General features: G+C 39.9%; 1 protein-coding gene across 3 annotated transcripts in view; it reads left to right on the forward strand.

Moving 5' to 3' along the window:
* cdk14 (cyclin-dependent kinase 14) overlaps positions 1-24,863 on the forward strand; it is a 715,009-nt gene that overhangs the window by 475,683 nt on the left and 214,463 nt on the right. For all 3 annotated transcript variants that reach the window (XM_034173976.1, XM_034173975.1, XM_034173977.1), the window contains one exon: positions 8,555-8,618. In XM_034173976.1, the coding sequence (XP_034029867.1) occupies positions 8,555-8,618 (64 nt within the window). The remainder of the gene's footprint in view (positions 1-8,554; positions 8,619-24,863) is intronic.

Consider the following 24,863-nt stretch of genomic DNA (forward strand, 5'->3'; position numbering starts at 1 on the left):
TGTTGTTGGGGGGGGGTCCTGGGTGTCATGCTGAGAAACTCACCTGGAGCAGACAAACATTGAGGGACTTCTTTAAAGATACTGCATTTTTTCATGTCATAATTGTGCTTTTTGTTTTTGTTGTTTTTGTTTTGTTTTTCGCCTTGCTGGATCAAATGGGATTTATTTACATATTTACATATACATCAGATGGTTGAATGCTGGCAGGGATATGTTTCAACTTTTAAAATAACTTTTTTCTTGTTGATGGGACAAAGTGCTGGAGTTCTCTAGTTCAGGCTAAGAAATACACCTGGAGCAGAAAAATGCTGGGGGACTATGTTTCTTCAGTAATTACAATGATAAGGAATTGAAGTATTTCCCAGACGTCGTTTTCCAAAACATGAACATCTTATCGTCAGGCTGTGACGATGAATCTGACTGAAATGAAATAACAGGTCAGATTCAGACTTTATATTTACTTAGTGTTTGAATAGCTTTAATGTTTAAAACAGTCGGACTGTTTGAATGGTCTCATGAAGACTGTAGCTTTTGCTGCAGCGCCAATCAATGGTACCAGTGGTTCGTGGGAGTGTTATAGCGTCACATACAGGTCTGGCATATATAGTGTTTTCAGTTTTTATTTACTGCTTTGGGAATGATATATATATATATATATATATATATATATATATATATATTTTTTTTTTTTTTTTTTTTTTTTTCTAACTGGTTTGGGAACATCAGTTTTTGAGTTGAACCCCAAACCGGAAACATTAAATACCGTTTATGTTCAGAATTAAGCAGACGGGAAACAAATTCTCATTCAAAGCCCTGGTTTCAGCTCAGACATTTACTCCATCAGAGAGATCAGCTGTTATAGTCTAATTTTTTAACAGCAGCAGTGCTGTCAAACTCAAATCAAGGGGAATTTCACCCACAAACTCAAACTCAAATTAAGGGGAAGGAGGCTTCTTCCATCTCTCTCTCTCTGTCTCTCCTAACCAACACTGCCAGTTGTGAGGCCCGTGGGCCACGTTAAGTCCATACTCCCTTTGTTTTGGCCCACTATGGCAATTGACAAATTCTCTGCATATTAATAAATTACTGTTAAACAGATTTATCAGTCGTGTATTTATGCTCTTTTATTTTATATTTTGAAACCTAATTTTCTGCTAGACATATCACATTTAATTGTAATTGTATGTATGTGATTCACACAATAAAAAATTTTGCAACTCTGGTCTTTACATACAGTATATGTGATTTTGAAGTCTCATATCATTTAAAATGAAATTGACACTTTCCTTATTTCCACAGCCTAGGTCTGGTGGTCAACAAAGCTTCCACTGTTTAACGGATGTGTAAGAATAATTCGTACTCTAATACATTACAGTTAGTATCTGTTTTTAACAAGATTAGAATATGTAAAAATACCACAATGCTAAAATACCCTCGACTGTATGAGCATTGTATTCTGTATAATTTGCAGTTGATTAAGTAATTATTAGGTTCCAAAAACTGAGTTTGCAGCTAGCAACCAGACTGTGACTGCTAAATGTCTTTTAAATCACTTCAGAGGTATTATTACGTTCTAAAAAGTTTTAGAAGTGTTTATTTATTGCTCGCTTTTACTTAATATATGACAAAGAGCATATATTTACACACAAATGGAACAGAGTTTTGCTACCAACCTGTGATGTTACCACACTAACGTCCGCTAAATGTTTTGTAAATCCTTCCAGAGGTGTTATCAGGTTACAAACACAGCGTCTTCAGTTTTAGAAGTGTTTATTTCTCGCTAGCTTTTACTTAATACATGAGAAGGTGTTATTTCTAGCCAAAAAACGAAGCGAAGTTAGCACCTAGCGATAGCAGGAAGCGACGTCACCACGCTCGCGCGCTAATTTCCGCAAGATCATGCCACAAAATTAGGTACAGAATGTGACATTTTAATGTCTTAAAACACCTCTTAAAATAAGTCAAGGTTAGCCATCTTCGAAATTGTCCAAGATCTGTGTCCAAGAATGTTCCCTGTGAATTTGAAGACTGTGGCAGTAATAGAACTGAACTTATGCTGTATGCAGACACACGGACAGATGGACGGACAGCAGGTCTTCGTAATACCCAGTGGCCTTGAGTAAAAATGCACTTCTCCAGCGTCTTATGACCATCATTGCTTCTGATTCTATTGTCCTCTGAGCAATCTCCAACACATTTAACCCAGTGATCCTACAAGACACCCCCACCCAGTATTTTCATGAATCATATCCTAACGGGCAGCAGCTCTTCAGTACAAATGTGCTGGAGATCAGAGACGAGTGCGCAGTCTGGAAACTATTATGCTGGCGAGCAGTGATGGATCACGTAGAAGGCATGTCCGCTCCTCTGTGTTTCCTCATCGTAAACCCAGACTGTGTGCATGAGAACTCAGCCTCCATAAGAAAGATTAACACTAATCAGTGCTGTTTCAAAAGCAGTGGAATGTTTGTATAAACCCATTGGATGTATTTATTACTTTCTATCATTCAGATAATTGTCTTTTGTCCCTCTTGACTGGAGGGTGTCATTTTGCTGTCGTAGGGTTTGGCACTGGGGATGCGTGATTTGATTTTGGGGATGATGTTTATGCAACATCTTCCAATGGTTGCTAGCTTAACTAGCAACTAAGGTCGGTGAATCTAAGTTAACCACAACTTCAAGTTCATCCTTATGTGCTCATTTTACAGTGGAAAGTTTAAAAAATGACAAGCTGGTTGTGCAAACACTTACTCACACGTTCAAATACATTTCTGTTATACAAAATCCATATAACCAGACCTGTTGGCCTCTTCAGTACAGAAGCTGATCAGTTTGTTATCTCAGGTATTTCATCACAAAAGATTTACTGACACAACGAGGTTCCCAGGATTATAACTGTCAACTGATGATTCTAAATGTGTTCTATTTCACATACCCATGGACTTTACTGCTCAACTGTTTGGACAGTTCATTACAGTAATATGACCACTGGACTTTATGAGTAATTGGCTGCCAAGCTGCATCTTCTCTGTTTGCATGTGTGACAATGCTTTGTTATTATACTTTGTTTTATTTGTCAAATTGTTATTGTTAGTATGGCCAAAGCAGAAAAAAGGGAAAATGAGAGAAAAGGTTGGGTGATGTGGAGAGAGCAAATGAAGAAGTGCAAGACATTAGTAAGGATGAAGTGAGGACAGCTATGAAGAGGATGAAGAGTGGAAAAGCAGTCGGTCCAGATAACATTCCATTGGTGGCATGGAAATATCTAGTGGAGTTTGTAACCAAATTCTTTCAAAAAATCTTTGAAAGTAAGAGGATGCCTGAGGAGTGGAGACGAAGCATGTTGGTTCCTATTTTTAAAAACAAGTTTGATTTGCACAGCTGCAGTAACTATAGAGGCCAGCAAGATGATCAGCCACAGCATGAAGTTATAGGAAAGAGTAGTAGAAAAGAGGCTTAGAAAACAGGTGACGATCTGTGAGCAGCAGTATGGTTTCATGCAGAGAAAGAGCACTACAGGTGCATTGTTTGCTCTGAGAGTGCTGATGAAGAAGTATAGAGAAGGCCAGAAGGAGTTACATTGTGTACTGGTGGATTTAGAGAACGCTTATTACAGGGTGCCAAGTAGAGATGGGCAATATGGCCTAAAATCCATATTGCACTATGCATTGCAGCCTTTTGCGATAACGATATATATCACGCCATATAAATTATAATAGAACTATTTCAGAACAGTTTACATAGACCCTAAGGAAAGCCTAACAGCTAAACTGCTGTTTATCCAACTCTTTACAAGCTGAACAAAATCTATCTTCATATGCCAGCAATTTTCACATCATTCCCTAGTTACAAAAGCATTTCTCAATTTATATTTCTATTACATACAGTATTTTATGATGTCACAATCACATTATAATGCAAATACGAGGTCTGTCCGTAAAGTATCGTACCTTTTTATTTTTTTCAAAAACTATATGGATTTCATTCATATGTTTTTACGTCAGACATGCTTGAACCCTCGTGCGCATGCGTGAGTTTTTCCACGCTTGTCGGTGACGTCATTCGCCTGTGAGCACGCCTTGTGGAAGGAGTGGTCCCGCCCCCTTGTCGGATTTTCATTGTCTGGAAATGGCGGAATGAAAAGGACTTTTTTTCCATCAGAATTTTTTCAGAAGCTGTTAGAGACTGGCAAGTTGGGACATGCCTATGTCAGCTTTCAGTGCTTACCAGTCGAGTGAGTTTAAAAGAACTTGTGGAGAGCTGGACATGTCCAAACTTGTCCTCTAACACTCCGAAACGGAGGTGTTCCTTTGTCTCGCTTCATCAGCGAATCGGTCATGACGCGCGAAGCCTCCGCGTGGCTTTCCATGACAAAATCTCTTGTTAAAAGTGAAATCTGCCGGAAAATGGCTGATGTCCAGGTCTTGTGATAACCAGAGAAAGAGCACACGACGGTCTCGTATCCACAGAGCCGCTTAGAAATGATCCAGTGGTTTGTGCCGCATCGTCGCAGCTCGCAGCGCGGCGCACCGACCGTCCTTTAAAGGGGTCCTTAAACCTGTAGTTAAAGTCCTTATTCTCTGTGAAGCCCGTAAAATTTTCACTGAAAGCCAGATAAATTTTTCGAATGGTTTCCAGGTGCCAGTCTCTAACAGCTTCTGAAAAAATTCTGATGGAAAAAAAAGTCCTTTTCATTCCGCCATTTCCAGACAATGAAAATCCGACAAGGGGGCGGGACCACTCCTTCCACAAGGCGTGCTCACAGGCGAATGACGTCACCGACAGGCGTGGAAAAACTCACGCATGCGCACGAGGGTTCAAGCATGTCTGACGTAAAAACATATGAATGAAATCCATATAGTTTTTGAAAAAAATAAAAAGGTACGATACTTTACGGACAGACCTCGTATATTATTAATGTCTTTAAATGAAAATGTAGTCAAAAATTTCAAGATGTACTTAGAACCTTTATTATTTAACATGCATAACAGTGCCTGTTTCATGACATCTTGCCCTTTGTTGTTCCATGCAAGTGCTATGTTAAAGATTGGCCAGCAGATGTCACCATATTTAATTGTATCAAATGCTTCACAACACTAAACCATTTGAGCACAATTGCTTCATATTGATTCAGTGGTTCAAAAACTTCATTTTCTCCATCATTAGTAGTTGTGTTACCTCGTAGCCAGACATGTTGCCCACACACTCTACAGAGTATAGTTTTCTGCTGCTCGTCAAGCGGCTTAAATCCAAACCACGTCCAAATAATGAAAGTTACACTGGTCTTTTTCACCAGTTCCTCCGTTTCACTTTCAGCCATGTTACAACTCCTGGCTCTAACTTTCGCAGGTCGCGAGTCAGTTGCATCATCAACATTCTTCTTCTTGTTCTACAACCCCTGGCAAAAATTATGGAATCACCGGCCTCGGAGGATGTTCATTCAGTTGTTTAATTTTGTAGAAAAAAGCAGATCACAGACATGACACAAAACTAAAGTCATTTCAAATGGCAACTTTCTGGCTTTAAGAAACACTATAAGAAATCAGGGAAAAAATTGTGGCAGTCAGTAACGGTTACTTTTTTAGACCAAGCAGAGGGGAAGAAAAAATGGAATCACTCAATTCTGAGGAAAAAATTATGGAATCATGAAAAACAAAAGAACGCTCCAACACATCACTAGTATTTTGTTGCACCACCTCTGGCTTTATAACAGCTTGCAGTCTCTGAGGCATGGACTTAATGAGTGACAAACAGTACTCTTCATCAATCTGGCTCCAACTTTCTCTGATTGCTGTTGCCAGATCAGCTTTGCAGGTTGGAGCCTTGTCATGGACCATTTTCTTCAACTTCCACCAAAGATTTTCAATTGGATTAAGATCCGGACTATTTGCAGGCCATGACATTGACCCTATGTGTCTTTTTGCAAGGAATGTTTTCACAGTTTTTGCTCTATGGCAAGATGCATTATCATCTTGAAAAATGATTTCATCATCCCCAAACATCCTTTCAATTGATGGGATAAGAAAAGTGTCCAAAATATCAACGTAGACTTGTGCATTTATTGATGATGTAATGACAGCCATCTCCCCAGTGCCTTTACCTGACATGCAGCCCCATATCATCAATGACTGTGGAAATTTACATGTTCTCTTCAGGCAGTCATCTTTATAAATCTCATTGGAACGGCACCAAACAAAAGTTCCAGCATCATCACCTTGCCCAATGCAGATTCGAGATTCATCACTGAATATAACTTTCATCCAGTCATCCACAGTCCACGATTGCTTTTCCTTAGCCCACTGTAACCTTGTTTTTTACTGTTTAGGTGTTAATGATGGCTTTCGTTTAGCTTTTCTGTTTAGACACAGCTTAGTTTAGACACAGCTGACTGTGAACAACCAACATCTTTTGCAACATTGCGTGATGATTTACCCTCTTTTAAGAGTTTGATAATCCTCTCCTTTGTTTCAATTGACATCTCTCGTGTTGGAGCCATGATTCATGTCAGTCCACTTGGTGCAACAGCTCTCCAAGGTGTGATCTGATTTGATGCAGGTGTTAGTTTTGGGGATGAAAATTTACAGGGTGATTACATAATTTATTCCTCATAATTGAGTGAGTCCATATTTTTTCCCAGAAAGTTGCCATTTGAAATGACTTTAGTTTTGTGTCATGTCTATGATCCGCTTTTTTTCTACAAAATTAAACAACTGAATGAACATCCTCCGGTGATTCCATAATTATTGCCAGGGGTTGTATGGCGATTAACGGCAACCGGCATCCTTATTGTTGCATTTGTGCCACCTTCAGTCTGTGAACATGCATTACCGTGATAATGAAATAGAATTTAAATTTGTATCGTTTATATCGCATATTATTTCTGTCACCCATTACTAGTGCCAAGAGAAGAGTTGTGGTATTGTATGAGGAAGTCTGGAGTGGCAGGAAATTATGTGAGGGTAGTGCAGGACGTACAAGGACAGTGAGACAGCGGTCAAACGCGCAGTGGGAATGACAGATTAATTCAAGGTGGAGGTGGGATTACACCAAGGATCACCTCTGAGTCCTTTCTTTTTCACAATGTTGATGGACATGTTGACAGATGCGATCAGACAGGAGTCTCCATGGACTATGAGGTGATGCAAACCAGTCTTGTTAATAAATCAACACACAGATGTGGATGAAATCAACTTCTTTTGCAGAACTAATTGTATGATTTTTATTTATTTTAATATGCAGGATTCATTGTCTCCACCAACGGAATTGGGCGGAGGTTATGTTTTCCCCTGTTTGTTTGCTTGTTTCTTTGTTTGAGAAGTCTGGATTCCACAATTTTTTGTATATCATTATGATTTTTTTTTTTTAACTGAACATTCACATCCTGATAGACAAGAACTTATTTAATTTTCAAGGTCAAAGGTCAAAGTCAGGAAAGATCTTGGAAATGGGAAAAATTCCTATATTTATCATTGAAATTTTTCAAAAATTCATAACTGTCAAAAAAGATTGAATTTCTTTCATATTTGAGAGCGTTATGTAGGATGCTGTCCTTTATCGATTGACAGACATTGATCTGGATTACAGATTTTGTGGCCATTTAAATTTAACATTGAAAACCCCATTTAATGTATATTTTGCATTGTATCTTAATCAAATGTGCCCCTATCACTCTCATATTTGAAGGTGAGGTGCAGACTGGTGCTCACTATTACCTGACAAAGTTTAATCTGGATCTGTTCCGGATTGTGCATTTTGTGGATATTTGAATTTAATATTGAAAAGCCCATTTGGTGAACATTTTGCATTATATCTCAGTCAAAAGTGCGTCAGTTACTCTGATTTTTCTGTTATGGATTTACCACCAAAATTGGATGGAGGTTCCAGTTTTACGCCTATTTGTCTATCTTCCAGTCATTTGTCAGAAACCAAGTGCCAAAAAGCAATGGCACATTGTGCGTAGCAGAGCTAATCAGTAGTGTACGAAAATTATCTGATAAAGATTTGAGAAACTGAAAAAGTAGAAAAAAAAACCTGACAACACCACAAAAATAAAATCTTTGATTCAAGTGCTTGAACTGGTTTCATTCTCCTAATATTTGATCACATCTAATTTAGCTCTAACAGGACTTTCACCTTGAAATTTTTGTTTCCAGGGTAACCTTTTGTGGAATTGGAAACTAGTGTTAGTGGAGGTCTGTGCTGTAGTTCATAAGCATTCATTCATGTAAGTATACCGTAGTTGTGGTTTTGTCTGCTGGTTGATGACATTGATATTGATGGTTACAGTGGTTGTGTTGGTTTGATCCATTGTCTAGGAAAATGCGATGTTACGTTTCTCATTCTCACTACATGTGGAAACATACATTTGCTTCCAATAAACCAGGGAACTGTAACTTATCACTTAATGTGTACCAGAGGAGTATCTCACACAGAAATACAAAACTGAGGTTTCCATTAGCAGGGAGAATTTCACATTGAAGGAAGCAGTGGGATGTGAATCATATCTGGTTTTTCCACAATTTATCACAACATGATTTCTGGTCTCATTCTGCAGGTCCTTGGCACCCCGTCTGAGGAAACCTGGCCTGGTGTGAACTCCTTGCCTCACTTCAAACCAGGTGAGGCTCCATAAGAGTTCAGAATGATGTCACCACAAACACAACTCCACGCACTGTTCAGCCCACTTTAACATCTTCACAGACCAATTAGCAGTAATAGTACTCTATTAAAAAAATATATCATTATTTCCTATCACAAATAAGGAATTGGCCAGAGACTTAAATGTTTGCACTGAAGCATAATAATTTAATTCTACAACTTGCATGACAAATATAACTGTGTTATTGGTCTTCTCTATGTTATATTCTTACATTGCAGCCAAATTAGTGAGCAGTGCTCACGCTGCGACCTGTTGCCTCTCAGCACACACTCTTGCCTCCTTGCATCCACAATATGAACATTCTTGCAGTGCACAAGGGGGCGGGGGAAATCAGAAATGTGTTCAAACACTAATTAAACACAATGTTTTTCCACACGAACATGAACTAATGTACATATCACCATTTATTTTTCAGGTAAAACTATGCTGTTATTTTTTTTTCCAACTCAAAGTGCACGGTCTCCTTTCATTAAAACATAGTCCCAAACCAAATTTAACTCAAGTACATAACATTACATTACATAGTACATGTCTATTATATAATACTAGCCGATTACCTGTCCCAGGGCAGCTTTGATTCAGAGACTTCAATGAAAACTTCATCTTCACCAACAAGGTTCTCACCTCTCACCTGTCCCAGATTCCAGAGAACTGTTAGGGCACGACTAAAGCTGGCTCATTTACAGCACCTTGTGGTACACCACTTTTCTTGTCTGTCTATTTGGTGCAATGACGAAGACGGTCTCAGGGGGTTCTAGTTTGTGAGGTTGCCACATAGAAGATCCCATGTCAAAAAGAAGGCTCAGAGAGAATAATGCCAATGGCTTTGAGAGTCCGTCCCTGAGCCTTGTTGATAGTCATGGCAAAGCACGGCTTGACAGGAAACTGAAGAATTCTGAACTGGAAGGGTAGATCTGATGGACTCATTGTATTTAGGGGCAGGGGTCTATTTCACCTTTTATAGGTGGCGCAGGAAATGGCCGCTTCTATGATGTTCTGGCTGATGACACAGCAGGTCCCATTGGGACATCAATGGCTTATGTCACTCCCCGTATGTGAACATATATGTGTGCCACATTTGGCTCAATTCTGACGTGCAGTTTAGACAAGAGAGGGACATATACACATACACATGCTTGGACAGTTTTCTCTTAGTATATAGATATATTTGTCCATCAGATTGGTATTATGATCTGTATCTGGACCAAGTTATATCTGTGGATACTCAATCATGACATCCTGAAAATTCAACTTTGATCCTGATCAGGATCTTCATCTTGATTGCCCACGTTTGTTTGTAATTGCTGACCTGTGATCATGATCTTTGTTTCTCATCTATAATCTTTGATCTTGACCATTGATCGTGATTGATAATCTTTGACCCTGAACCAGATGTTTGGAATTATTGCTGACTTTTTGACCCTCATCACTGAGTTTTTGTACTGATCAATGACTTTAGATACTGATCTCTGGCCTTTTATTACCTTTGATTCTCATGGTTTACCTTTTGTTCTGATTGCTCACTTTTATTCTGAACTTTTTCATTCTGATCACTTAACTTTGATGCTTAATGCTGACGTTTGAACCTGATTGAACATCCCTACAGTATCTACAGTATCTCTACATCTGGGCCAGCCTCCAGCCATTGTCAGGGACAGAGAAAGGAGCAGACCCTAAATAAGCATATTTTGATTGTGGGAGAAAACCAGAGTACTCGGAGGAAACTCACACAGACACGGGGAGAACATGCAAAATCCACACACAAAGTACCAGACGGGAAGCGATCTCATTCTTCTTGCCTTCTTGCTGTGAGGCATCAGTGCTAACCACTAAGCAAGTTATTGTTTGAAATTAAAGGATTAATAAATGGAATAGTTTTGACAGTGTTGAATGTTTGGTCTCCAAAGTAAAGGTCAAACAAGGTCGACATCAATTGACTTCTATGACATGTGACATATGTTACCCTGTAACATGACAGCTAAGTGTGACAGATGGTACATACTATTCATTTTTAGAACCCTATTAACCCAAACAATAATTTGCATCTTTTTTTTTTACTGAAATTGGAGCAACTTTAACTTTTGACCCCTGTACAAGCTGAAACTGACCTTTGTCATTATTTGTGTTGTTTTGACCCCATAACTCCAGAATATTCAGTCATAGATTGTCCAAACTATAACTTATTGGAAATGTTATGATTAGACAAACAGTGTGGTATAGTTTTTAACATGATTGGAGCATTTTTACATTTTGACTTGTGTAATTCTTCATTGACCCCTAGCTGGCTACTGCTACCACCCTGGGATGGTTATCTTACATTTTTGTGTAAAAACCTGCTTGGTCCATGGATTATCTCTCTGCTGGTGCTCTGACAGAGCACCATAGGGTTACTGATCACCTCCTTGACTTGGTACCCTTCTCACCCAGTCACTCTGTTTAGATGGGCAGCCAGCTGTAGGAAGAGTCCTGGTGGATCCAAACTTCTTCCATTTAAGGATTATGGAGTCCGCTGTGCTCATTGGCACCTTGAAAGCAGCAGAAATGTTTCTGTACCCTTCTCCAGATTTGTGCCTCAAGACAATACTGTCTCAGAGGTCTACAATCAATTCCTTTAACTTCATGCTTGGTTTGTGCTCTGACATGCACTGTCAACTGTGGGACCTTATATGTAGAGAGGTGTGTGCTTTTCCACATCATGTTCAATCCCCAGGTGGACTCCAGTTAAGCTGTAGAAACATCTCAAGGATGATCAATTTTGAGGTTTCATGTGATTTCTTTGTTTTTTGTTTTTTGTTTTTAATACATTTGCAAAAACCTATCATTATGAGGTATTGTGTGTGGAATTTTGAGGGAAACAAATTTAGTTCATCCATTTTAGAATAAGGCTGTAACACAACAAAATTTGGAAAATGTGAAGCTCTGTGAATACTTTCTGGATGCAATATATATATATATATATATATATATGTAATTGTTTTTTTCAGGGAACACTTCATACATGACTGTGTCGTACCCACCAGGACAGTGTACTAAGATTTTACAGCATGGCTTTAATGTAGCCGGGGGAGCGGCAGACAGCAGCTCTGCCAGACTGACTTTGCCCTCTGGGAGCTCATTAGGCCTTTTTACTGGGAACATGAATAAAGGGACTACAGATTAGTGTTATCTCATAGAGGGAAAAGTGATGGATTGCACAGAGGACAGGCATGGATGGACATAAAGAGAGTTAGTGTTTGTATTGGGGGGCAGTGAGGCATAACAAAGCTATGTGACCCAGCCTCATATCTCCAGTGGCCAATTAGGGACCGACTGGGGCGACACTCAGCATCCAACATACACACACATAATTTCTCATCCCGTGGCCCTGGTGACAGTTGGCTCTTGTTAGCCTCTCGCACACTGTGTTGAACAGCTGTGCAGCTGTCTCAGCCAGATGACTGCAGACACGTGCAGAGTTTTGCCTGATTCCAGTCTCCGAGCGCTGCATCTGTTCTCGTGCCTGCACTGCTGAAGCTGCTGCAGCTCATATTCAGCAAACAGGACCCGACTACAGAGATAATCTGTTCATGTTTAACAATGTGGCTGTGCTCAAAAGTTTTTACTTTGCCTTATAAACACTGCACGTGCACATCATAGACATGACCCCACTCTATTGTAATCTCATTCAGCATTTATCCTTCTAATACCTATCATTTTCTCTTCCTGAATCACAGGATTTTTTTTATTTTTACTAAAGATACATACAGTCAGCTCCATAATTTTTGTATTTTTGTGTCTGTATATAAAAGGGGTGCCAGAAAAAATCGATTCATGTCCGAATCGCAATTCTTATTTATTAAGATTCTGAATCGATCCAAGAATCGATTTTTTAAAAAAGCATTTTTTTAAACATTTTCTTGCTTACTGCGTGTACTGTTTGTCAGGCAACAGCCTCCGTACTAAGCGCATTTTGGATTTTATTATTTGCTGCGTAAGAAGGAGCTTGACATGACTTATGCAATGTGCAAAATCTGCAAAATGAAAGTCAAGTACTTCGGAAACACTTCAAATCCGCAAGCCCACATGCTACGCCATCACCCGGAGCTAAAAGAAGCGGAGCAGCGGTCTCTGCCGACTACTGACCAGCACACACTCCATCACTTCACTAAACTGCCAGCCAACTCTGAACGAGCAAAGCAGATAAGTAAATTTACATCTTTAGAATCTCTTGATTAATCTTGTAAAGCTGCATTTTCTTAAACATAAACATTTTTTTAAGTAATATAACTATTTCTCAGAGCTCTTTCAATCGAAAATCGATTCTGAATCGAATCGTCACCCCAAGAATCGGAATCGAATTGAATCGTGAGTTGCTGTAAGATTCAGATCCCTAGTATTTAATCACAAGTTAAGTAACTTTGTACTGTAGACTTTCAGCTTGAATTCAAGGGGTATAAAAAATGCAACATTTACCATTCATGTACTGCATCCATTTTTACACACAGTCTCTGTTTCCAAAGCTCATATGTAATTGGACAGAAACTGCTGGCTAAGGCTAAGCGTAAATTTGGTAAGATTGTAATTCACGTCGGCAGTAATGACACCCGGTTACGCCAGTCGGAGGTCACTAAAATTAACATTGAATCGGTGTGTAACTTTGCAAAAACAATGTCGGACTCTGTAGTTTTCTCTGGGCCCCTCCCCAATCAGACCGGGAGTGACATGTTTAGCCGCATGTTCTCCTTGAATTGCTGGCTGTCTGAGTGGTGTCCAAAAAATGAGGTGGGCTTCATAGATAATTGGCAAAGCTTCTGGGGAAAACCTGGTCTTGTTAGGAGAGACGGCATCCATCCCACTTTGGATGGAGCAGCTCTCATTCCTAGAAATCTGGCCAATTTTCTTAAATCCTCCAAACCGTGACTATCCAGGGTTGGGACCAGGAAGCAGAGTTGTAGTCTTACACACCTCTCTGCAGCTTCTCTCCCCCTGCCATCCCCTCATTACCCCATCCCCGTAGAGACGGTGTCTGCTCCCAGACCACCAATAACCAGTAAAATCTATTTAAGCATAAAAATTCAAAAAGAAAAAATAATATAGCACCTTCAACTGCACCACAGACTAAAACAGTTAAATGTGGTCTATTAAACATTAGGTCTCTCTCTTCTAAGTCCCTGTTGGTAAATGATATAATAATTGATCAACATATTGATTTATTCTGCCTTACAGAAACCTGGTTACAGCAGGATGAATATGTTAGTTTAAATGAGTCAACACCCCCGAGTCACACTAACTGTCAGAATGCTTGTAGCACGGGCCGGGCGGAGGATTAGCAGCAATCTTCCATTCCAGATTATTAATTAATCAAAAACCCAGACAGAGCTTTAATTCATTTGAATGCTTGACTCTTAGTCTTGTCCATCCAAATTGGAAGTCCCAAAAACCAGTTTTATTTGTTATTATCTATCGTCCACCTGGTCGTTACTGTGAGTTTCTCTGTGAATTTTCAGACATTTTGTCTGACTTAGTGCTTAGCTCAGATAAGATAATTATAGTGGGCAATTTTAACATCCACACAGATGCTGAGAATGACAGCCTCAACACTGCATTTAATCTATTATTAGACTCTATTGGCTTTGCTCAAAATGTAAATGAGTCCACCCACCACTTTAATCATATCTTAGATCTTGTTCTGACTTATGGTATGGAAATAGAAGACTTAACAGTATTCCCTGAAAACTCCCTTCTGTCTGATCATTTCTTAATAACATTTACATTTACTCTGATGGACTACCCAGCAGTGGGGAATAAGTTTCATTACACTAGAAGTCTTTCAGAAAGCGCTGTAACTAGGTTTAAGGATATGATTCCTTCTTTATGTTCTCTAATGCCATATACCAACACAGTGCAGAGTAGCTACCTAAACTCTGTAAGTGAGATAGAGTATCTCGTCAATAGTTTTACATCCTCATTGAAGACAACTTTGGATGCTGTAGCTCCTCTGAAAAAGAGAGCTTTAAATCAGAAGTGCCTGACTCCGTGGTATAACTCACAAACTCGTAGCTTAAAGCAGATAACCCGTAAGTTGGAGAGGAAATGGCGTCTCACTAATTTAGAAGACCTTCACTTAGCCTGGAAAAAGAGTCTGTTGCTCTATAAAAAAGCCCTCCGTAAAGCTAGGACATCTTTCTACTCATCACTAATTGAAGAAAATAAGAACAACCCCAGGTTTCTTTTCAGCACTGTAGCCAGGCTGACAAAGAGTCAGAGCTCTATTGAGCTGAGTATTCCATTAACTTTAACTAGTAATGACTTCATGACTTTCTTTGCTAACAAAATTTTAACTATTAGAGAAAAAATTACTCATAACCATCCCAAAGATGTATCGTTATCTTTGGCTGCTTTCAGTGATGCCGGTATTTGGTTAGACTCTTTCTCTCCGATTGTTCTGTCTGAGTTATTTTCATTAGTTACTTCATCCAAACCATCAACATGTTTATTAGACCCCATTCCTACCAGGCTGCTCAAGGAAGCCCTACCATTGTTTAATGCTTCGATCTTAAATATGATCAATCTGTCTTTGTTAGTTGGCTATGTACCACAGGCTTTTAAGGTGGCAGTAATTAAACCATTACTTAAAAAGCCATCACTTGACCCAGCTATCTTAGCTAATTATAGGCCAATCTCCAACCTTCCTTTTCTCTCAAAAATTCTTGAAAGGGTAGTTGTAAAACAGCTAACTGATCATCTGCAGAGGAATGGTCTATTTGAAGAGTTTCAGTCAGGTTTTAGAATTCATCATAGTACAGAAACAGCATTAGTGAAGGTTACAAATGATCTTCTTATGGCCTCGGACCGTGGACTCATCTCTGTGCTTGTTCTGTTAGACCTCAGTGCTCCTTTTGATACTGTTGACCATAAAATTTTATTACAGAGATTAGAGCATGCCATAGGTATTAAAGGCACTGCGCTGCGGTGGTTTGAATCATATTTGTCTAATAGATTACAATTTGTTCATGTAAATGGGGAATCTTCTTCACAGACTAAAGTTAATTATGGAGTTCCACAAGGTTCTGTGCTAGGACCAATTTTATTCACTTTATACATGCTTCCCTTAGGCAGTATTATTAGACGGTATTGTTTAAATTTTCATTGTTACGCAGATGATACCCAGCTTTATCTATCCATGAAGCCAGAGGACACACACCAATTAGCTAAACTGCAGGATTGTCTTACAGACATAAAGACATGGATGACCTCTAATTTCCTGCTTTTAAACTCAGATAAAACTGAAATTATTGTACTTGGCCCCACAAATCTTAGAAACATGGTGTCTAATCAGATCCTTACTCTGGATGGCATTACCCTGACCTCTAGTAATACTGTGAGAAATCTTGGAGTCATTTTTGATCAGGATATGTCATTCAAAGCGCATATTAAACAAATATGTAGGACTGCTTTTTTGCATTTACGCAATATCTCTAAAATTAGAAAGGTCTTGTCTCAGAGTGATGCTGAAAAACTAATTCATGCATTTATTTCCTCTAGGCTGGACTATTGTAATTCATTATTATCAGGTTGTCCTAAAGGTTCCCTAAAAAGCCTTCAGTTAATTCAAAATGCTGCAGCTAGAGTACTAACGGGGACTAGAAGGAGAGAGCATATCTCACCCATATTGGCCTCTCTTCATTGGCTTCCTGTTAATTCTAGAATAGAATTTAAAATTCTTCTTCTTACTTATAAGGTTTTGAATAATCAGGTCCCATCTTATCTTAGGGACCTCGTAGTACCATATCACCCCAATAGAGCGCTTCGCTCTCAGATTACAGGCTTACTTGTAGTTCCTAGGGTTTGTAAGAGTAGAATGGGAGGCAGAGCCTTCAGCTTTCAGGCTCCTCTCCTGTGGAACCAGCTCCCAATTCAGATCAGGGAGACAGACACCCTCTCTACTTTTAAGATTAGGCTTAAAACTTTCCTTTTTGCTAAATCTTATAGTTAGGGCTGGATCAGGTGACCCTGAACCATCCCTTAGTTATGCTGCTATAGACGTAGACTGCTGGGGGGTTCCCACGATGCACTGTTTCTTTCTCTTTTGCTCTGTATGCACCACTCTGCATTTAATCATTAGTGATCGATCTCTGCTCCCCTCCACAGCATGTCTTTTTCCTGGTTCTCTCCCTCAGCCCCAACCAGTCCCAGCAGAAGACTACCCCTCCCTAAGCCTGGTTCTGCTGGAGGTTTCTTCCTGTTAAAAGGGAGTTTTTCCTTCCCACTGTAGCCAAGTGCTTGCTCACAGGGGGTCGTTTTGACCGTTGGGGTTTTACATAATTATTGTATGGCCTTGCCTTACAATATAAGGCGCCTTGGGGCAACTGTTTGTTGTGATTTGGCGCTATATAAAAAAAAATTGATTGACTAGTTTTTTTACCCTTCTTTTTTCCAAACACATGAAATTTTAGCCGTAGTTTGCCAGAAGGCACAAAAGAGACTCAAAACTGGCTTTGATTGTTTTTGTTGTGTGAAAATCCTCCTCTGTTCCACGTCTCCATGAAGCTGGGTAACTGGTTGTGCAACAGATAAAAGTTGCACTGTAGAACCAGGACAACATAGCGTTTGGTTGATAATATCAGCCGATATGAGCTCTTCCTGAGCATACTGGTATCTGTGCTATTTTTTGCCAACATGAAAACTTTTATTTTAGAGAATAAACAATGCAGAAAAACACTTTGGCTGTTGGAGATGGGGTCATCACATAATGCCTCCAGCAGAGGGTGTTCCAATGGCGGCGTTTGCAATGCTGTCAAGCAGGGCTGTTTCAAGGCATTTGGGGGCCCCAAGCAAAATGAACTTGGAGGTCCCCCTACACCTCACCACCCCACCCCATCCGCCCAAAGCCTACGCAAACCACAGCATAGACACATCGTTTAACCTCACACTTTATATCGATAAAATCTTTCTTTGACAGTGCATTTGAACTTTTGCAAAATCCCCACCAGCATACCATAATAACCAACATATAAAGAGTGCAAATTGTGTAGTAATTACATAATCAAAAATCTTTCAAAAATGTGCACAGTAACTAAATTAAATCTACTTTAAAAATGTTATTAAAAATAACTTATTGACAAAAGTAATATTTAAATGTGAACATAAAAACTAAACACTCCCATCCTATGCAGAAAAAGAAAAATCACACATTCTTCACAAACAACTACAAAAGGCGCACCCTGCGTAGTAATTTTAAAGTCCAACATAAATAAAAGTACACACATACACATATAAGATTAACCTTTAAGTCCATCATGTGCAGAATATCTAAAACTGCTGTTTGCAAGCCTTGGCTTCACCAAAGGCAACTACAATGTCCTCCATGTCAAAAGACCGGCGAACATCACGCTCAGCCTCCGAAGAAACTTCTCTCAAATCACGAGGGATGCCGGGGACATGGAAGCGAAGCGGCCCATGTTCAAGGCCTCCATTGCTGAAGTGGCTGCTTTGAGCTGTAGCCATACAGTTGTCTGCACTTGTCGTGAGGGGAACCCAAGAACTCGCTGTTGGACACCTGCGGTCATGGAAGCTGTCAAGCTGTAGAAGAAGGCGTTTCCTGTGTGGTGGGAATATTCAGTGACTTGGAAATGTTCATGTTTCCATCCCCTGTTTGTCCTGAAGAAAACTGTCTGCAAAAGTGATGATTTGTATTCAAAATAATCCATTTATTTTCTGTGCCCACTTACTCCAATTAAGGGTCACGGGGGGTGCTGGAGCCTAGCCTAGCAGTCATGGGGCATGAGGTGGGGTACACCCTGGACAGGACACCAATCTATCGCAGGAACATATGCAGGCAAACTCATTCATAGTCGCACCTATGGTCAATTACAGTTTTCAGTTCACCTAATCTGTAATTCTTTAGAAGTGGGGGGAAGCCGGAGCACCCAGAGGGAACCCACGCAAACATGGGGACATGCAAACGCCACACGGAAAGGCCCAGCTGGGAAGTGATCCCATGACCTTCTTGCTGTGAGGCAACAGTGCCAACCACTAAACCACTGTGCCACCCTTCAGAATATCCATCCATCCATCCATTTTCTTCTGCTTTATCCGGAGTCGGGTTGCGGGGGCAGCAGCTCAAGCAAAGCCGGCCAGACCTCCCGATCCACACACACCTCCCCCAGCTCCTTCGGGGGAACCCCAAGGCGTTCCCAAGCCAGCCGAGAGATGTAGTCCCTCCAGCGTGTCCTGGGTCTTCCCCGGGGTCTCCTCCCAGTGGGACGTGCCCGGAACACCTCTCCAGCGAGGCGTCCAGGGGGCATCCGGAAAAGATGCCCGAGCCACCTCAACTGACTCCTTTCGACGTGGAGGAGCAGCGGCTCGACTCCGAGCTCCTCCCGAGTGACCGAGCTCCTCACCCTATCTCTAAGGGAGCGCCCAGCCACCCTGCGGAGGAAACTCATCTCGGCCGCTTGTACTCGCGATCTCGTTCTTTCAGTCATGAGCCAAATCTCATGACCATAGGTGAGGATCGGAACGTAGATCGATCGGTAAATCGAGAGCTTTGCCCCCCTACTCAGCTCTCTCTTCACCACGACGGTCCGATACAGCGACCGCATCACTGCAGATGCTGCACCGATCTGTCTATCGATCTCATGCTCCATCCGTCTCTCACTCGTAAACAAGACCCCGAGATACTTAAACTCCTCCACTTGAGGCAAGGACACTCCACCGACCTGAAGAGGGCAAAGCACCTTTTTCCAGTCGAGAACCATGGCCTCGGATTTGGAGGTGCTGATTTTCATCCCGGAGGCTTCACACTCGGCTGCAAACCGCCCCAGTGCACACTGAAGGTCCTGATTTGACGAAGCCAACAGAACCACATCGTCCGCAAACAGCAGAGACGAGATTCTGTGGTTCCCAAACCAGACCTCCTCTACACTCTGGCTGCGCCTAGAAATTCTGTCCATAAAAATAATGAACAGAACCGGTGACAAAAGGCAGCCCTGGCGGAGGCCAACATGCACTGGAAACAGGTTTGACTTACTACCGGCAATGCGAACCAAGCTCCTGCTGCGGTCGTACAGGGACCGGATAGCCCTTAACAAAGGACCCCAGACCTCTTATTCCCGGAGCACTCCCCACACTGCTCCTCCTGAATCCGAGGTTCGACCATCGGTCAAATTCTCCTCTCCAGTACTCTGGAATATCCTGATATTTAATTTGTCAAATTGCTTATTCAATTTTTGCCTACGACTGGCCTATGAATGGCTGCAATTCTGAAATATTTGATGTAATATATTTTGTTAAACTCCTTGAATTTAAGATGAAAGTCTCCACTGAAAGCTCACCTTGATTGTTATATATCAACTTTGTGGTGGTGTTCAGAGTCAAAATTACAGAAATTTTCATTTTCCAAATACTTTTGGACATGATTAAATGTCCAAATACTTTTGTAGTACCACTGTAGAACCACTCTCAGCATTTTTTTTTTCCTTTCTGTAGTAGTAGTTTGGTTTATGGGGTAACTCATCAGCATTCATCAAAAAAGTGACATCCATCACTGATGTTTACTGAGCTGCACAACCTAATCCAGAAGAAGTGATGGGTTTGGCTCAGGTTTTCAGACGTTCATGTGTTCCAGTCGTGCTCGCGTGTGAATATTTGTCTGTAGGGGGCTGCAGCTGGTTGTGATCACTCCTGTTATCAAGGTGCACTTCAGAAGTGTGTGAACAGTGACTTCAAAGCAGATAAAGAAGTGTCAGTTTATTATTCAGATCCACGGTCATACATCAAAACAGTTTGAAATGTTTTTTATGACTGAACAATAATTTGAGTTTAACCTTTAAAAGTGTGCATTAAAATCATTGTAATGATAGAATTTGATGATAAAATAAAAGTGTTTCATCTGATTTAACAGAAAATGTTGGCACCATCAGTAGGAATTTGACTAACAAACAAACAAATATAATGAGAACGTAATTAGCATAGACTCAATAAAATAAAGAGCACATTTGAAAAGGCTTCCTTTTTTTCTTGAGAAGATGAGATAAACAGCAGATGGCAGTATTGTGTCAGTCTGGAAATCCACCCTCTGGTTGAAGAAAAGTTTCCTTTTCACTTTTGCCAAAACACATTCTGTACTTCTGCTTGTAAAACTGTTTTTATTATTTTTTCCCCCAATTTTTGCAATTTATCACTTAAGTTTTGAATTTTGATAGTGTGGCTTGACCTCAGAGTTGAGGCGCCAGCTTTTTCTTTCCACATTCTTGAGGTTATGAAAAGTTCCACAAATACTTCTCTTCATCTAGTCATATCTCCAACTCTCTGCCCTCACTCGTTTTTTTTTAGATAGTGTTCGCTTTTCACACATTTACCGCAGCAGTGAAACAAATTGTTCCTGGTGATCACTTTACTTTGAATTATTTAGTGAAGAGAACGAGAGAAATCTTTTTGTAAATGTGATCTGAGATTTTATGTCTTCTTTTCTTGTGCTCCTCTGGCATTAAACTGTGACTGGAGAAGCAGCAAACAATAATCTCTCCAATCACAGCCTCTGAAGTAACTCTGAGTTCTCAGTGTCGTCTTCTTCACGCACGGTCACTGTGTTCACATAAGCACGGCTCACTGTGCAGACAATGCAGCCACAATAACGCAACTTCTCACAGACCGACCGAACGGTCCCCCTAAAAATCGGTCCCCCCCTGATGACGCGGTTCACTGATTATCACCTCATTTCTGCTTAAAACTGCACTCCGTCATCATCTGTCTCAGCAACAGATATCTGAAGCTTTTGTATAACAATCATTTCCACATAAATTCAGAATTATTTCATCATAAAAGGCGGCAGAAGCATTCAGAGGGACGCGGCTAAACGAGCTGCTAGCTGATGCGTTCACTGCGAGTCAGTCATTTCAAAGCGTCATTTCATGGAGTTTCTGCTTAAAACTGACTGTAGAATGATTTAAGAGGTTTTATCTTTGGTTAATAATCCCATTAATCCATTTGATTGCTTTGGGTGAAGAGACTCAGACGTGCTGCTATGGTCTGAAATGACGCATGCACAGATGCAAAAGGCAGACCAGTTTTTAGGGGCGGACCGTTCGGTCTGTGACACCGGCCCTCCTCCACACAAACGTGTTTTCCTGTGGATGTTCTCTTGATTCCCACAGTGCATTGCACTCTGACAGGATGGATCAGATAACCGTTAAACACATTAACTGCATCAATAATTCTCTCTTTTTTTTTTTTTTGTTCTAGTTCACAAAATTCACTGTAGTAATAGTCATTTGTAGTATTTTAATTAAACTAGTGCAGTGCCCGTAGGAAGTTTCTATTAATAGAGAAAATTGGGAGCTTAAGTCGATTTCTCATGGATGGTCGTATGAAGCTGTGTTTGAAGGTGGGATGTACAAAGGGGTGTACTTATGTTATATTATTATTTGAATATGGTATTTCATATGTTTAAAAAAATCAGTTTATTATCAATTATATGAAAATAAAAGGATTCCTATGAAACAGGTTATTGGAAGAGAGTCAGACAAAATTAAACAGAACATTTAGAATATTCAAAACAGCAAATCAGTACCTCATCTCCTGAACACAGTTTATTTAAACATGGACTCACAGCAAATACAATATTTTATTCAACTTATGTACTTACTGAAACATTATGCAAATTGTGGGAAAATATAAGATTTTATTCAGCTTTTGTTCTTACTGAAACATTGTGTAAATAGTGGTAAATTTGTTGGTGTTATCAAAAAACAGATTTTAGCTAACATCTCCTCAGTTAAACTCAGTTGAAAGGAACACTGACCGCATGCGTTTCATGCCCACTTTCCACTGCATCATCACTTTTTCTTTGTATTTTCACTTTTTTGTGTGTAATTTGCCTAAAATCTCGGAGAAAATGCCATGTTTCCGTCCCTGGAAGTTGAGAAATTATGTCATATGCATCATATTTTAATTAGCGCTCGCCCTCAAAGAAGACTACAGTGCCCAATAGCACGTGCGGAAATATATTGAATGAGAAAAATGGTGACGTATCCAACTTATTTTACCCGCTGTAAATGCTTGATTCAATCATGTACCAATGGATGAATGAGCCTGTCCACTTTTTCTCGACAATTTGTGGCTTTGCGACTTTTTCCTTCCTTCAGCAAACACCATGTGCTGTATGGCCGGGCCATAACTATTAGCCGGCACACCTAGCCAGAGTAGCTGCGTTCTCTCGCCTGCACAACCGCCTCAACATATTTGAGCTCCGGGTCATAAACAAATTGCAACACATGTCCTCTTTCCACCACATCGTTACTTTTTCTTTGGAGTTTCACTTTGTTTGCTGTGTAATTTGCCCAAAACCTCAGAGAATATGCCATGTTTCTGATGGGGACATATGAGGACTGTCCAAGGAAGTAGGACTATTGCATCTTATGCGTCAGAGTTTAACCCTTTAGCGCCCACCCTCAAACGAGACTATGCTGCCCATTTGGTTTTCTGCCTGCCTGGGTGGCTGCTATCCAGGACTCAAGGCGGTGTGGTGGTTTTGGACACAGCAACACGGTGCACCACTGCATCCTCCCAGAGCAGACTTGATCATAGTCAGATTCAGCATTTCTTGTAGAAATTCTTGAGCTGAACTTTATTGGTGTTGCAGCTTTTAAAAACAAAGTTGTAAGATCAAGTAAAAGGAACATTTTAGTAATTTAAACTAAATGCTTTTTTTTAAAACATGGAACTCAGAAGTCAAGCTGAAAATACCTGAGCTCTTAGCATGTTAAGGTGTCTACATATTTGATGAAGACTTTTCTGTAATTGTCAGATTTTATACATTCGGTAACTTGGTCACCCAGCTGCAGTGAGGTTTGGAGCAGGACAGTTTATTTGTGTGGCTCACAGGAAGTTGTGCAACACAAAGTGGACTCAGTCGCCTCTAACAAATCATAATTATATCTGTCCAGTGCTCTTCTCAAATGTCTAAATCCTTCCTTTAGGTCTTGTTGTTGAGATGCAGTGAGATAATCTTCTAATTGGCCTTACAGGTGATTTTTTATCATCTGGGCTTCAGTACAAGGACGAGTCACCTCAGTCAGGTCAAGCTCAGGAATTTTTGGTTTGTGAGGATGACCTGCTACATACTTCACACAACCCTAAGAAAAAGAAAGAAAGAAAGAAAATGAAGAGATAAGATGAATGATGGGAGTCATAGTAGTCTTATCAGTGAAGGATGAGCCTCCTCAGCAGTTGGAATCAGTTCTTTACTTTTGTCAGCAGACTTGTATTAATTTCGTCACACGAGATGAGATGAACTATGTTCATCAGCAGCCGTTTTTTTCATGACGAAAAACGAGACAATGACAACACGATGTCTGTGTTCTAAAATGCTAAGATGAAATGAACATGCATTATAAAATATTGGCATGAAAAAAACTGAAATGAAATCTCTCACCATTTTTGTCTTCCTGCGCATTCAGAACATTCAACAATCAGTTTTTTGTTTCTGTCTCCCGTCTGTTGTTTCAGCATAGATCTGTAAAGGCCACCAGAGTGGACACAACCAGAAAGTTAACTTACATTTTTCTTACAAACTAGGAACCTAAAAGCCAAAAACGTTTGCGTGTTTAAGAAGACGATGTGACTTATACGTCACACGAGTCAAAAATAAATAAATAAATAAATTATAAAAGTGCTGCAGAGTAAATCCATCTAACGTGAATGACAATCATTTAATGAAAAAAGAAATAGTTTACATTTACACTCTGCCTGTGTTCTGATCAGCTCGAGGCTCAGATTAAAGCTACTGTGTGGAGATTTTTGAACACACCAGCAAACGCTACATCCATCCAATATCAATTGGTTTTTAACATTATTTATTACTAATATATAACAATTCACATGAAATATTACATATAATGAAATATGAAATGTGATATTTAAAATAAAGTGGCTCAAGTTGTACAGATACAACAGATAAAAACATTACAAATCTTCATTACAAATCTTGAATTATTTACTTTATTTTTATTATGCTTTGTTTTAAAAAATTTCTAGCCAATTCTGAACATGCAAATACAATAATTATATCCAACAAATGTTTAGTTTCAAAAGACCTGCACCCCTACAAGTGCTGTGGATGTACAACAAAAGTGAATGTGTAATTGTATCAAATTCAAATTTATTAATTTATATAGCGCCAATTCACGATTAAATCGTCTCAAGGCGCTTCACACAACATAAA

The sequence above is a fragment of the Thalassophryne amazonica genome, chromosome 7 (genome assembly GCF_902500255.1).
Source record: "Thalassophryne amazonica chromosome 7, fThaAma1.1, whole genome shotgun sequence".
NCBI classification, from domain to species: Eukaryota; Metazoa; Chordata; class Actinopteri; order Batrachoidiformes; family Batrachoididae; genus Thalassophryne; species Thalassophryne amazonica.